At 39.9% G+C, this 15,878-nt stretch overlaps 1 protein-coding gene across 3 annotated transcripts in view; it reads right to left on the reverse strand.

The window, feature by feature from the left end:
- Nucleotides 1-15,878, reverse strand: part of LOC140488190 (rasGAP-activating-like protein 1) — a 271,904-nt gene that overhangs the window by 10,149 nt on the left and 245,877 nt on the right. For all 3 annotated transcript variants that reach the window (XM_072588080.1, XM_072588079.1, XM_072588078.1), the window contains 4 exons: nucleotides 14,986-15,158; nucleotides 9,233-9,370; nucleotides 2,315-2,450; nucleotides 361-481 (listed from right to left, as the gene is read on the reverse strand). In XM_072588080.1, coding sequence (XP_072444181.1) covers nucleotides 361-481; nucleotides 2,315-2,450; nucleotides 9,233-9,370; nucleotides 14,986-15,158 — 568 coding nt within the window. The remainder of the gene's footprint in view (nucleotides 1-360; nucleotides 482-2,314; nucleotides 2,451-9,232; nucleotides 9,371-14,985; nucleotides 15,159-15,878) is intronic.

Consider the following 15,878-nt stretch of genomic DNA (forward strand, 5'->3'; position numbering starts at 1 on the left):
CCCCCCCACCCTACTTACAATCTCTTCTACCCTCTTCCATTGGGCAGAAGATACAAAATTTTGAAGACACGTACCAACAGATTTAAGAATAGCTTCTTCCTCGCTGTTATCAGACTTATGAACAGACCTCTTCAATAATCAAGTTGATCCTTCTCGGCACCTTCTCTGTAGCTGTCACACTATATTCTGCATTCTGTTCTATTACCCTGAGGTACTTAGGTATAATTTGTCTGGTTAGCAGGCAAACCAATACTTCTGACTGTATCTCGGTACATGTGACAATAATAAATTAAGTCCACTTCTCTATGATAGAGCATTCAGATGACATTCGTACGTTATGCTGCAACTTGAGTTACTCACTTCAGCTTTTCTCTGCCTTGTAAGAGCTGCTTGTAAACAGTCTGTGTCTCAACATCTGGGTCAAGGGGATCACTCCAGTCACCGAGAGTTACAGCAGAATGTGTGCGGCTGCATCCCCGAACTGTTAAACAAAGGGAAAGCGAGCCATAAGGAAGGATTATCAAACGTTGCAGTCATTGTGTCTACACTACGATCTATTTAGTTATTTATTCAACCTGGTCAGACATACCTCTGGAGTAGGTGGGGCCTGAACGCAAACCTCCTGTCTCAGAGGTAGGGATTCTACCACTTTACCACAAAAGCCCGCACTACAATATGTTTATATATTTTGTGCAGTCAGAAATATTATTACACATTTCTGGAACAGTTAGGTAGAGAACACAGGCCAACTGGCTTATTTCTGTGGTGGGAAATTGGAGCTGCTGTTTCTTGTTAAGAAGCATGCTAACGTGTTTAGTCCAGATGCTTTATTTGTTGGAATGTCATCAAAAGCCATGATAGGGTTTGGAGAATGCTATGGTTGTTTCTAAATGAGATTAAGAAAATTCTGCCTTGTTGCAGCTCCAGACTGGAACAGTCTAATTGTTGCATGGTGTCTCCAAGGTTAAGCAGGTTGAATAGGTGACTGAATACTGGAATTTTCATGCAATTGATTAAACAAACCCAGTGCCTACAGCCACTTGAAGAGAAACAGTGTTCTGGGAGCTTGGGGTCCAAACACTGTCCTTTTGAAATAGTGATTTAATTATAAAGTCTGAAGGATGGCACATTAACAATTTTCAAAAGTTAAATGATGTTCTGAATGAAAGTCACCAACATAAAATGCTAACTGAAGGAAAAAGTTAAAAAACGTTTACCAATACTGTTTGACCTACTGAGTATTTGATTCAGTGTAAAAGATCAAGGAAATATGGGAGCAAAAGTGTTCGACACATAATTAAATAATTGTATAAATTTCCTCATGCTTTTATGCCTTCTGTCTTTAGGTTTGAGTGGTCACTCATCCAAAGTCCACTAAATTTTGGAAACCTTTCACCAGGTTATGAGAGGACTGTAAACAGAAGGTGCAGGAGATACTCAGCAAGTCAAGCAGCATGTGTGAGGAGACACATGGTTTGCAGATGACATCCCCTGTGTTATTAAAAGCTGCGAGAATTACTGAGAAATTCAGGGGATCTGTCCTGATCGCATTTGCTATTTGATGTGCATTGGGTGTTCAAGCGCCAAACACAGGATATTATCCAACGTTGACTACACCTTCATTCTGGTGTTAGAAATAAGTTGCACACGTATTTAGATGGTATTATTGTTCTAAAAGTGTTGTTTGTTCAAAACTGTAAAGTCTTGTAGCTTTATTCTCTTACTGGATATCATGAATCTCAAATTCTGTCTACTTAAAAAATTAATATTGCTGTTCTTTGTCCAGATTGTAACACAAAATTGGTTGTCTGGTTGAGATTGTTACAAAATTCGGTGATCTTATACGAAATCATAACATAAAGTTGGCAGGCTGATTTGGGATCATAACAAACACCTCTTGGTGGGACAGAACTTAAGTTTAAAGTTGATTTTTAAATTTAACCCACTGTAAAGAAATAGACCATAATATATAATGCAAATGAATCACTAAACATTTTAATATGATCAGTTTTGCAAGCTACATAAGAAATATTTATTTATCAAGGTGGTTTATCGATGAAAAAGGCAGCAGTAATCAATGACAGTATGTTTTCAGACAGGGAAAATTCCGCATTCTGGTCACACAGTCATTGAGTGTGAAATGAAGTTAAAAATAGGAACTTTTTTCATAAGAATGTGTTCAACTGTGTAATGATGTCAACAAAAAAAACTTGCCAGTGGTAAACATTGACTTCTCCTGAATTGGCTTTTAATGTCAATGCTCAGTTTTAATAGGGTGGGTGTGGGAGGAGAGGGGATTCGTTTGCTGACATACCAGTCCTGTCAGTGTGCAGGCAACAAGTCCACCGGTTGCTCCTGTAGGAACCTGGATGAAAGGATGGAAGCATGCGTTCATTGCAGATACTGGCTTTCCTGATCGCCGAAAGCCACTGATTCAGTTCATTCACGTTCTGGAAGAGATAGGACAATATGTCAGTACTGATTGTTAAAACCCTTAAAATCACCAGGTTTAGCAGTAACAGATCAATATAAGAGTAATGGGGCTGTTAGCTGAAAATGTGTTGCTGGAAAAGCGCAGCAGGTCAGGCAGCATCCAAGGAGCAGGAGAATCGACGTTTCGGGCATGAGCCCTTCTTCAGGAATCCTGAAGAAGGGCTTATGCCCGAAACGTCAATTCTCCTGTTCTTTGGATGCTGCCTGACCTGCTGTGCTTTTCCAGCAACATGTTTTCAGCTCTGATCTCCAGCATCTGCAGTCCTCACTTTCTCCTCCCTAATGGAGCTGTTAAACAACAAACCCAGATTTAACAGGACATTTTGTAAATGCTCACATTTGTGATCAGTATAATTGAATACATTCCATGTGCTTTGGCAATATAACGCAGCAGTCCTAAGCCTCAGGATTTCCACTGTCGTTATACAGGACCAATAGAGAAGCACCAGGTAGTGGAACTTAACTCCATACTAATAGATTCTTATTTGTTTTTATTTGCTACAGAAAGAAAGTATAGCACAAAAGGCAACATGTATTTGTTCTGGATATCATTTTTCTCTAATCATAGCCAGCCCAGTTTTTCAGAAAATAATCTCGTTCAAAAGGCTGCAGGGTCCCCACACATTAACTCTGATTTCTCTCCACAGATGCCACCAGACCTGCTGAGCTTTTCTATTCTTTCTATTCTTGTTAAAGAAAAACTGACATTGATTTTGAGGCATCTCCTTCTTTGAAAAAAAACGATTTGTTATTTTCCAGGTATTGTCGGTATTGGAATAGAGGAAGGGTGCCAGCCAATCTTGTATACTACAAGTGGCAATGTACTGACCACCTGATAAATGTTCTTTAGCTGTTGGCCACAAAGAAAAAACAAGTCTTCAAAGTGGAGGACAGAGGTCATACACTGAAGTTGTTAAGCACAATTTTGAGTCCAAATGGCAGTAAGATGCCTAAGTGAGATAGTATGCGTTCGAGTTTGTATTGATCTTCATTGGAACACAAACAGGCCCAGATGGAATTGTTAGCGTGGGAGCAAGGTACTATCAACCTTTCAGCTGCTTGTCATTTCAATAAACCATCTACTGTCTTGTTCTGGATCTGCTACAGTGCTCCATCAAAGCTCAATGCAAACCAGAAGAAGATCGCATTTTCTGTTTCAACATTTCACACTTTCAAGAATTCAATATTTGTTTAACAATTTCAGAGGCTGATCTTTGTCCTTCATTTTAATTACAATTTCCCCCTCCCCTCTGTGCCCGTTGGCTTGGTTTCCAATACAGCAGACCAATTTTCTAATTTTGATACCAATCCTTTATATCTATTTTATCTCTCCCTCTCTTTTACCACTATAAAATCTTTATTTGCCTTTTGCTCTGGGCACCCTCGCCATCTGTTCCACTCTTGTCCTCCATCTACAGCATGAAAACAACCATTTTCCAGCCCCTATCAGTTCTGATGAAGAGTCATTTTGGACGTCAAACGTTCATGCTGTTTTTCTCTACATATTTTCCTCAACCTGCTGAATTTTTGTGCAGTTTCCTGTGTCTTTTTTTCATGTTTTCCAGCATCTTTTCTTATATTGGAAGGTTTAAGGGGAATTGGAGACAGGTATGAAGTGTTGAGAGAATAAGAGAGGCGAGGGTTATAGGGCCTAAAATCTTTTAACACAACTGGGAATGAGGTCCCCAGAGAAATGATTTGGATTTCTACTTTGCCTGCCCCTGCACTTGCCACCACTGGCTTTACTTCCAGTGTCAATGGAATCCATCCTGCACTGTGCCATTCTGAGAAAGAATGATCAGTGATTAAAATCCTGCCCTCGGGTTCGGATTCCTTGCTAAAATTGGTTTTAATCCCAAAGTGACTATAAACTTGAGTTATCTCCAAAGAAGCAGAAGCGTGAAATTCAGGTCCTTCGTTTCATTCCTTATTTCTGAGTAAGCTGAATTTCATCACTTTTTACTTGGCATCATGTAGTACAGAAGGAAGCTAATTTGCTTATTGCCTTCAGGGCAGCTTGTCGAGAAAACACTCTTGAGAGTGTCCCACTTCTTTGCTCTTCCCCTACAAACGTTCCATGGTTCACAGTTTCTCTAATATGGAAAAGACAGAACTTCAGTCCTTGGAAAATAGACAGAGGCTGTGTACCCAATCACTGAAACATTGAATGGGGCAGTAACTAATTCTTCAGTTTGGATTCTGAATGAATAAAACTGGATTAAAAGTAAAATGACAAAATAATCCATAAGGATTAGAGATCGGAAGAAATTACATTCTGTAAAGGATGTGAAATGAAGCAACATTCCTCTCCTACAATAAAAGCAGGCCATGCTATTTTGGTTGGGTTGTTAAAAATAAACTGCTGCATAAATATTCCTTCTTCAAGACAATTACCTTACTTGTCCAGCCATACAGCCACAAAATTACACTATTAAATATCTAATGAAACATCTAATTATAGTAATCCTCCTCATTAGAAAAAGAACCTATCATCACAGCAGTTTAGAACATCGGTGAAGGCCATTTCGTCTATTGTTCCTGGGACAGCTCTTTGGCACAACATTCTAAAACCAATGCTACAATCTGTACTTGCCTCAGACTTGTATGTTTTTCTTTATTCAACAGGGGATGTGCATATTGTTGGTGGGTTGAGCATTTATTGACATCCCTAGTTGCCCTGGAGAATGTGATGGTGAACTGCCTTCTTGAACCACTGCTGTCCATTTAGAGTAGGTATGCCCACAATGTTATTAGAGAGGAGATTCCAGAATGTTTGATCCAATGATACTGAAGGAACCGTGATATATTTCTAAGTCAGGACGCTGGGTGGCTTGGAGAGGAATTTGTATGTGGTGGCGTTCCCATGTATCTGCTGTCCTTGTTCTAGATGGTAGTGGTCATGGGTTTGGAAGGTGTTGTCTAAGAAGCCTTGGTGAAGTTCTGCAGTGCATCTTGTAGGTAGTACACACTGCTGCTTCTGTGCATCAGCGGTGGAGTGACTGAATGTTTATGGATGCATCGCCAATCAAATGGGTTGCTTTGTCCTGGATGATGTCAAGCTTTTTGTGATTTATTGAGGCTGCACCCATCCAGGTAAGTGGGGAATATTTCATCACACTCCTGACTTGTTCCTTTAGATGGTGGACAGGCTTTGGGGAGTAAGGAGGTGTAGTATTCCTAGCCTCTAACATGCTCTTGTAGCCACTGTGTTTATGTGGCTATTTTCATGGCAGTTCAGTTTCTATAGAATGGTAATCACCAGGATGATGATAGTGAGGATTCAGTAATGGTAATATCCCTGAATGTCAAGGGACAATGGCTGGACTCTCTCCTGTTGGATATGACCATTGCCTGGCACTCATGTGACACAGATGTTACTTGCTACTGTCAGCCCAAACTTGAATATTGTCTAGGCCTTGCTACATTTGGACATGGACCTCTGCAGGACTTGATGAGTCACGAATGGTGCTGAACATTGTGAAATTACTAGCAGGCATCACCACTTCTGCCCTTATGATGAAGGGAAGATCATTGAAGCAGCTGAAGATGGTTGGGCCTAGGATACACTCTCTAGGGTTATTGTAGTGCGGCAGTAGGTTCCCTACCTCTAAGCCCAGAGACATGGGTTGAAGTTGCACCTCTTCCTGTAGGCATGTAATAACATCGCTGAACAGGTTGATTTGCAAAGATAACCCATCCTGAGGAGCTCCTGCAGAGATGTTCTGGAGCTGAGAATGACTGACTTCAAACAATGTAACCACCTTCATTTGGGCCAGGCATGACACTAAACAGCAAAGCGTTTTCCCCCAATTCCCACTGACTCTAGTTTCTCAAGAATGTCTTGATACGACACTCGGTCAATTTCAACCTCGATGTCAAGGACAGCAACTCTCACCTCACCTCTGGAGTTTAGAATTTTGTCCATGTTTGAGCCAAGGCTGAAATGAGGTCAGGAGTTGACTTGCCCTGGTAGATCTCAAACTGAGCATCGCTGATCAAGTAATTGCTAAGCAAATGCTGCTTGATAGCACCATTGATGACCTCTTCCAGCACCTTACCGATGATCAAGAGTAGGCTGATTAGATGGTAATTAGTTGGAATTGTCCTGCTTTTTGTTTGCAGGACATACTTGTGTATTTTATTGTTGGGTACTGTTGTAGCCATTCAGCAACAGCGTGGCTAGGGAAATGACAAGTTTAAGAGCACATTTTCAGCGCTATTATATGTTGTCAGGGTACATCTCTCCTCATTCTTTACACAAAACTTTAAATCAATAGACCTTTGTTGCTACTGACTCTACAAACACAGGATAAGAAACTCTTCACCCTATTAAAACCATTCATATTTTCAAAATCTGTATTAAATCTCCTTTCAGCTGTGTTTTTAGTGGAAGTTGGATCCACATCTTAAGTCTCTAGTGACAGCTGTACTTAATATAGTTAATCTATTCAACACAGTTACTCAACAGTTGGCATTTTGAATACAGTCCTGTGAATATCTTAGAAACCTTGATTATAAATATCAATAAGACTAAATGCATTTATTTGACCAACATTGCTAAAACTGCTTAAAGTTTATTGCATATACTTCCTATTATATTAATATAAACTCAAATTAACAACCTTAATTTTGGATCTGAACAAAAAATATTTGAAGTTAAGGAGCATGCATCCACAACAAATTATGCTGATAGAGGTATACAAGATGATGAGAGGCATAGATAGAGTGAATAGTCAGAGACTTTTTCCTAGGTTGGAAATGGCTATCAGGAGGGGGCATAATTATAAGGTGACTGGAAGAAGAGTTAGGGGAGATGTCAGAGGTAGACTCTTTACACAGAGAGTGGTAGGTGCGTGGAATGCACTGCCAGCAGTGGTAGTACAGTCAGAGACATTAGGGACATTTAAGTGACTCTTGTATAGGCACATGAATGATATTAAAATGAAGGGTATGTAGATTAGTTTGAACTTAGAATAGGATAAAAGGTTGACACAACATTGAGGGCTGAAGGGTCTGTACTGTGCTGTACTAATCTATGTCCTATGCTGAGTGCAGCTTCTTCAAAATAAACATTCAAAAGGCACTTCAGTGATGCATTATTAGTTAAAGTATGACACTGAGTCACATACCGGGAGCTTTAAGAAGTGTCATCATAAAGGAAAGCAAGGTAGAGAGATAGATGGTGTAGGGAGGGAATTCCAAATCTTGGAGCCTAAGTAACTGAAAGCATGATTGTGCAAGTGGCTAGAACAAGGAGGTGACCCAACACACTCCAAGATCCAGGACCACATGCTAAGGGAGGCACTAAAGCTTGGGGCAGCTGTCTCAGGTTTACCCCGATGTTTTAAATCCAGAACCGGCCAGGTAATGAGTGGCTGCCTGTAAATATTTCAGTCCTCAGCTGGAGGCAGACAGTGGGGGATCAGATCGATGTGGCTGCTGTCTTTTTGACAGATCACTCACGGTTCCCGACGGCCAAATGTACACATAAGAACAATAACCAGATCTGACTGTTTCCCACTGAGTTTTTCCCAGGAGGTTTCCATCACCTTTACAAGCTGTCAGTGTCTGGCAGCTGCTCAGTGCTGCACTGCTGTTCACAGACAAATCAGAGGCTGTGGGAGGAGGAAAAAAGCCCTAAAGTGACCCAACACCCACTTCTCCGAAAAACTATATCTTCACGTATTCATAACTGAAAACAGACTATAATGATCGGAGAGGTCAACACTAAAAGCACAGCAATTGGACACAGCGTTAATGGGTGAAAGTTTGCATTCATTAACATTACATTAAAATAATATTAACATTAAAATGATAATCCGCATGACTCTGACTATTGCTCACAATCCCTCCATATTCTTCCTATTCTGAAGCATGAGGTCACATTTTAGCCAGAGATGATTTTGGAATAGTGTAGGGGGACGAGCTGAGAATAGTTCACAGGTCAGCGTAACATCGAGGGCCGAAGGGCCTGTTCTGCGCTGTATTGTCCGATGTTCTACGGGCAATGGTCGCCTAGCAGGAATGTTATTGGATTATTAATTCAGAGGTCCAAGCTAATGCTTTTGGTACATGGATTCAAATCCCACCAAGGGAGCTGGTGAAATTTAAACGCAATGAATATATCCAGAAGCTCGTCTCTGTAATGACATGGCAACTGCCATCAATTGTCATAAAATCTGGTTCACTAAAGTCACTTGCAGAAGAAAATCTCCCTTCCTTACCTGGTCTGGGCTACATGTGACTCCAGATCCACAGCAATGTAGTTGCCCTCTGAAATGGGCTAGCAACATTCCCAGTTCAAGGGCAATTAGGGATAAGCAACAAATACAGGTCATATAGAGACAGCTACATCCCATGAAAAAATAAAGAAAAACTGTCAGTCTGTTAGCCCAAGTAACTCTAAGACAACTGCTAAACTCTCTGAAATCTGCGTGGAATTAAGGACTAAATGTGATTTTAATTTCATTATCACATATACTCAAGTACAAAAGTACAGGAATACATTAAAAAGTGTACAATATCATCACACAAGGCACCATCTTAGGTACAGGATCTTAAGAACAAAGTAGAAAGAAAGAGCAAAGTTCAAAGTGAAACATTGCAGCATTTGAAGAGGGGTGGGTATTGCAGGAACCAGGAGTCAGACTTATTTCTAAGCATCTGTGAGGGGCAACATTGAAAATAGTGCATTTCTTCAGAAGATGTAAGGAAGTGAAAAGTAATTTGTGCATTTTACCTTGCACTGGATGTACATAATGTGTAACTGGCCTTCGTTGTCCTGTGTGATGATCTGCATCATATGGAGTTGCTGGAAGGCATTTTCATCCACTCGCTCAACCGCACAGATACGCTGGACTGGAATAGATGACCGTACCTGACACGTGTCACACAGTACATAAAACATAAGTGGATTCTTGAGTGAACTCAATAGATTCTGATTCATCAGCTCCCACTTCAGTGTGGGAATGGCATATTCTCAAAATACTCTCAAATTCCAGCTGAAAAATTATAGATTTTTGAAATAATAAATACAGAAAAAGAATTCTTCAATGCAAAAGAGAAAAAAAACAACTTTTTGAACTGCACTTGGTGAACCTGGATTGGAAAAATTGCCTGATATATGATAATAGCTGGGATTTTTTTAAAAAAAGGGAAAAACAGAAAAATGTAATTTACTACATGTTTCTTTAATCAACATCCAATGAATACTAAATTGACAGATATCAACACAAACTACATGCATGATCACTCACACTAATAGATCACTGATTAACAAGGCAAAATAGGGAATTAGTAAATTAAACAATTCAATCAACCAACAAATTTAAAAAAATGAAGGCAGTGGGCAGCAGTGCACGTATGGAAAGAGACTGACTTTTTTTATGTTCATTCACAGGATGTGGGCATCTCTGACAAAGACCCTAACCATCCCTAACTTTTAAGAGTCAACCACATTGCTGTGGGTCAGGAGTCACATGCAGGCCAGACCAGGTAAAAATGGCAAATTTCCTTCCTTAATAGATATTAAGATAGGTTCTTTCAATTGTTTCATGGTCACCATTAGACTCTTAATTCCAGACTTTTTAAACGAATTGCATTATTTACTTTGACAAGTTTGAACCCAGGTCCCCAACCGAGTTCCTAGATTAATAGCCTAGCAATAATGCCACAGGCCATTGCCCAGACTTGAAGGGGATTTATTTGAAACAGACCAGTGTCATGGAATAGTCTTTGACCACAAGCAATTCAGCCGTATCTAGGTTTCACAAGTTAAAGATCTCAAAAAATGCATCCGCTAATTCTACCACAACATTCTGCCATTTTCAGACCTTCATTCGAGACAGAAAAACTGCAAACGCTGGATTCCAAGGGATACAAGTAGGAAGTTGGAAGAAAACAGCAGGTCAGGCAGCATCAAGAGGTGGAGAAGTCAATGCTTCAGACATACCTAAAACATTGACTTCTCCACCTCCTGATGCTGCCTAGCTTCCTCATTTTCAGACCTCCAGCATGTTTCCAGCTGGAAAACGTCAGATTAGAAACTTGCTGTCCCAAGATCCATTTTTACGCCATGTGCCGACCTGACCAGTCATCTGTCAGCTCATCTATGCTGAAGCTGGGGAAATACTGGCCTAATGATATTATCGCTAGACTATTAATCCAAAGACCCAGGTAATGCTCCAGAGAACCTGGGCTTAAATCATGCCATGATAGACAATGGAATTTGAATTCAATAAAAACCTGAAATTAAGAGTCTAGTGATGACTGTGAAACCATTGCCAATTGTTTGGAAGAACTCATCTGATTCACTTATGTCCTTTAGGGAAGGAAGCTGCCATCCTTACCTGGTCTGGCCTATATGTGACTCCAGACCCACAGCAATGTGGTTGCCTCTTAGCTGACCTCTGAACAATTAGGGATGGGCAATAAATCTGACACAGTCAGCAATATCCACATTGTGTGAATGAGTAAAGAAAAGTTATGTCCAAGAAGTCTCATGTTAAGATATTGCGTTGTGATCATAAAATATAGATAATAAATTATAACAAAGCATCCAAAGGCGGGGGGGGGGGGGGGGTGCATTTGTATAATGTTTCATGTATTACTTGTCAATCTTCTGCAGCATTGTACATGCAAGTCTGGTTGTCAGGTAGAATTAAGTAAGAACGGTGGAATAATTGGACCAGGTCTGGCAGTCAGGGTTCAGACCTTGTTTTATACATTCTGTTGTAGCCCTCCAGTTAGTTCCAGTGCTTGTTGCTGTAATATGATCATTAGTTATTGTCCTCAATCAGATAATCCTGCTGACTACATGTCAAATGAACCAGATGCAGACATGTCATTCCTTGGGGAAAACCAAGAAACTCATTAATTTTGTAGCTCAACAGTTTAACCAATCAATCTGGCTGATGCCAAACAACAAAGCTGCACTGATGACTCTTACACAAAGCAACAGGAGAAGTTGAAAGTAGACCACTGACAGCTCATAGTGAGCAGCCATAATTATCAGTTACTGGGGATATGCAATATAATTTAATATAGTGAGTAGGCATAACAACAAAACAATATTTGTCTGAAAGAAAATTATCACATCAGCAGAACCTCAGTAGACTGCTCTGAACAATTGAAATGTTAATTATGATTTGGAGATGCCGGTGTTGGACTGGGGTGTACAAAGTTAAAAATCACACAACACCAGGTTAATTTAAGGTTAAATTGGTCCAGTACTAATTAATTTAAGGTTAAAAATCACACAACACCAAGTTATAGTCCAATAGGTTTAATTGGAAGCACTAGCTTTCGGAGTGACGCTCCTTCATCAGGTGATAGTGGAATACACCACAACCACCTGATGAAGGAGCACATTGCTCCAGAAACTAGTGCTTCCAATTAAACCTATTGGACTATAACTTGGTGTTGTGTGATTTTTAACCTTAAATTAATTAGCACTGGACCAAACGATGCACAGTTCCTGATCTGGGATCAAGTCCCACTAATTCATCATCTCCATTTCAGCAACAATGTCCTCACAACGTTTGTTTTGAGGCAGGATGAATTTGGAACATCCCTGTAAAAGTGCCCAAACACTGAGATTCGACAGAGTCATTGGAGTGACATTCAATCCCAAAGTGAGCGGGTTGCAATTGGGTCACATGTTCAAATCTCAGCCCTAACCTCAAACCTGCCAGTTTCAGGATTCAATAAGGCAGCAAGGAATGGGCAGCCAATTCACTCTGAGGGACTAGGTGGCCAATTCAATAATTGAATGAGGCTGGCAGTCTCAGATTTTGCTTGCTTTCCAAGATTAACAGTGGCCAGTTGCATTGTGAAGATCTCAGGAAATCCAGCAGATGAGGACCACGTAGGAACACACTTTCATCCCTGGAAGCACTGATCAGATCTCTGTGGCCTCCCAGAAGTACCAGCTGCAGCCTGCTTTGGAGCTCTCCCACTCCAAAGTCTTCCCGTCATCAGAGCCCTCCCTGTCAAACACACAGTGCACATGCCTAATGAACACTTTATCTACCTGCTTTGCTACCTTCAGGGATTTGTGGAAATGCACACCAAGTCTCATCTGATCTTCAGTCCTTCCCACGATCTTACCGTTCATAGTGTTATTGAGGCCTTCTTACACCTCCCGAAGTGCGTTACCTCACACTGTTCGAGGTTCATTTTGGTGTTCTGATACTGATATATTTATAAACAGACAGTTGCATTACTCTTCTTCTGTTGGATTTGTTGATACAAATCTTAACTAACTAACTTAAGCTAAATGGCAAGAATTGACACTAATTCTAATTTCAGTTTGTAATATTTATTCTACATAATAGCCCCAAATTCCCTCACAAATTTTGACAGGTCATAGTCCCAGCTGGAGTTTCGTTAAACTTACTGAACAGGACAGGGATCCAGTTTTGTTAGAGATTTCTGGCACAGAATGGAGAAGACTAAAGACCAATGCAATGATTCCCTAAAACAGAGTTTGTTGGTTCACCACAGAACAGTAAAAGAGATGATACATATTAATCTCCAAAAGAGTTGCTGTTTACCGTCAGTGAATGGTGAGAGGTGTAAGGGAGGTCACCTGGGGCCCTTTGCAGGAGATCTCTTCTTGAGGGACCTGAACAACGTTTCTCTTAGTGACCAGGATTTTCTCATCTTTAAGGTACAGGCACTAGAGAAGCGCCAGTACTGATAGAATTGCTCTATTTCTCAGGCTGCCCTTGGTCAAAAGCCCTAGATCCAATAACACAAGCAGCCTCTGGTAAGCACTGTCCTTTCATAACACTTGGGATTGCATTGTGAGCATTAAATGTTGATGAGAATGTTGATCTCTCCCCCTTTTAAATAAATTCTTTTCAACATCCTTCAATAAGTAATAGTTATATCTGTAAAGTGAATTACTAGTCTTATGATTTTACTTAAAAAAAATCATTATTAATGTGTATGGTAAGACTTGATCATGGTGCAGCCTCTCAAGATCAGGATTTTTGTTTATTCACCCCCGAAGATCTTGTTTGCCTTAGAAATTACTGCAAAGAAATCATTCAAATATCGGAATACCACTCAGGTATTTCAATGGATGAACTAGCTCACGTATTGTAAGTGGATTAACAGCATTATTAAATCAACAAGGGAATGTGCAAAACAAAAATAATCCAAACAAGTCTCTAATAATAATTCCATAACCACTTTGTTCAATTGGTTCATGTATTGTGCTATAACCTGCAGACTCAGAATCGAATGTAACAATTCATTGAAATGAAATGAATGGCTCTTATTAATTTACAGAGAAATCTGGGTGGACGGTTAGTGAACACACTACCACAAAGCGACATTTCTTTGTTCTCACCAATATTAGAACCATTGTACTTTGGATGAAACAAATCTCATCCTTTCCTTTGAACTCCATATAAAACTGCTGTTGTCCTCTTTGAAAAGATAAAAGGGCTTTCCAGCCTAATCAACAATATCTAGAAAGATTGTTGCAACTGCAAAATTTGTTTTGTAAAAATTCAATTTCACTGCCATTATGAATTACTGGAAATGCCTTCCTTCGAAACAACCTTTAAGTATTAACTGCTGAAAGAATTATGTTCGCGCCTTTATCTTGACAATAAAATCTATTTTGTTTCTTGTTTTCATCGTTCACTGTTTACAATGGAAGTATAGTTTACAAAACTGAATGTGCCCACTGCCACTGCAATCTTTTCTCATAATTAAATAGCAATGAGCTGTGATACATTTACTCAACATAAATTTCACAGTTCAGATTGGGACTCACTGCACATAAGAACTATTGACCAACATTCCATGGGGCCCCACATTCAGTGTGTCGATGCTGCATAGCTCTGCTGCCTCCTCTAGACAAGAAACCTGAATTAGATTGTCAAATTTGTGAAGGAATGAACAGTTTAGCTCTACATGTCAAATATCTGTGTTGGAACATAATTATTCTTTGAATTATTTCTGGCACTCTCCATGAAAATAACACAAGGAGTTACTTATTACTTGGTCTCGAATCATTCCTGCATTGTTCCGTGTGACTATAAACCAAAAACAGGTTCTCTCTCCAAACCCCCAGGAAAGGTTCCTGTTAAATGGATTTAACAATCCTACGTATTAAGATTTAAGCACTATATCAATAATGAAGAGGACTGGTACATAATCTCCTCTGGGAGATTTAGGAAAGACCAGAAGGATTTTTGATAAGTCTACCACTGGGACAGTGTTCAGACTGTTTATAGGCTGAGATCAGAATGCAAGTGCTGCACATTTTAATTGTGCCAATTCAATAAACCATTTAAGCTTGCTATGTTTCAAGATCAGAAATGGCAGCAATGAATCAGAATTCCATAAGATGTTTTATTCAGATATCTTGGGCTGGACACCATTTTTATTCTTTCCAAGACGACAGCAGCAGTTTTATACAAACATCCAAACCAATGAATCAGATGTCCATATTACTATTAAAACTATTGCTCTCACCTGCCAATCTGGAGTCTTGGCATAAGACAGGGTTTCACTGTTTAGCCAGAAGTAACGTTTCTTGAAGGTGAAGCGAGTGACAAGGTTGACTCCCTCTGCTTTCCGTTTGTGTAAATACCCTTCTTTTATGGTAACTGACGGGTGGAACACTACTCGTTGTTGAAACTCAGTCACTTGGAAAAGAAAATAAAAGATTCACAATATGATCTGTAGTGCCTATACATGCTTTCAATTCTCCAGAGTCTGGAAAGAACCGATAATTTAACAAACAAGTTGCAATATTTCCAATGGGCTGCACCTCGGCTTGACGGAAATTCCTTGCAACCTACTGCATTCCCAGCCATGAGTCTCCATCTGTTTTGGATATTTTCAGCAAATGATAATGACCCAAAGAACTGGAATTGCTACTGCAACAACGTTTGTTCCAAAGAACTGTAAACTGGATTAAGGCTCGGTGTAAGTTTCTAAACAAATATTCTTTCAACACTATTAAGCAAATTATACAGGCAGTAGGATATGGATTAAGCCCAAATTTAGAGAGTCAGCATGTTGTAACCTAAATCACTTTTCCCCATTCTCACTAGTGCCTTTTGTTTATTCAAATGTCACTAGTTTGGCCAACATTTATTACCCATTCCTATTTGTCCAGAGGGCAATTAAGTGGCTCAGCCTTAGTGGGATGCCTTTGTAGCTCGGTGCAGACTCAATGGACCGAATGGCTCTTTCTGCATAGCAGAGATTCTAAGAACATGGTTTGGTGGGTTGATCGTTGCTTCAGAGACACACACATGTGCACTTTTCACCCTTTACTTGCTGGGAAAAGCGATCTAGATCAACTATTCACTTCTAATATGCACATTTATTACCTGCATTCATGATAACTGGATGTAGAA

Source organism: Chiloscyllium punctatum, chromosome 17 (genome assembly GCF_047496795.1).
Source record: "Chiloscyllium punctatum isolate Juve2018m chromosome 17, sChiPun1.3, whole genome shotgun sequence".
Lineage (NCBI taxonomy): Eukaryota > Metazoa > Chordata > Chondrichthyes > Orectolobiformes > Hemiscylliidae > Chiloscyllium > Chiloscyllium punctatum.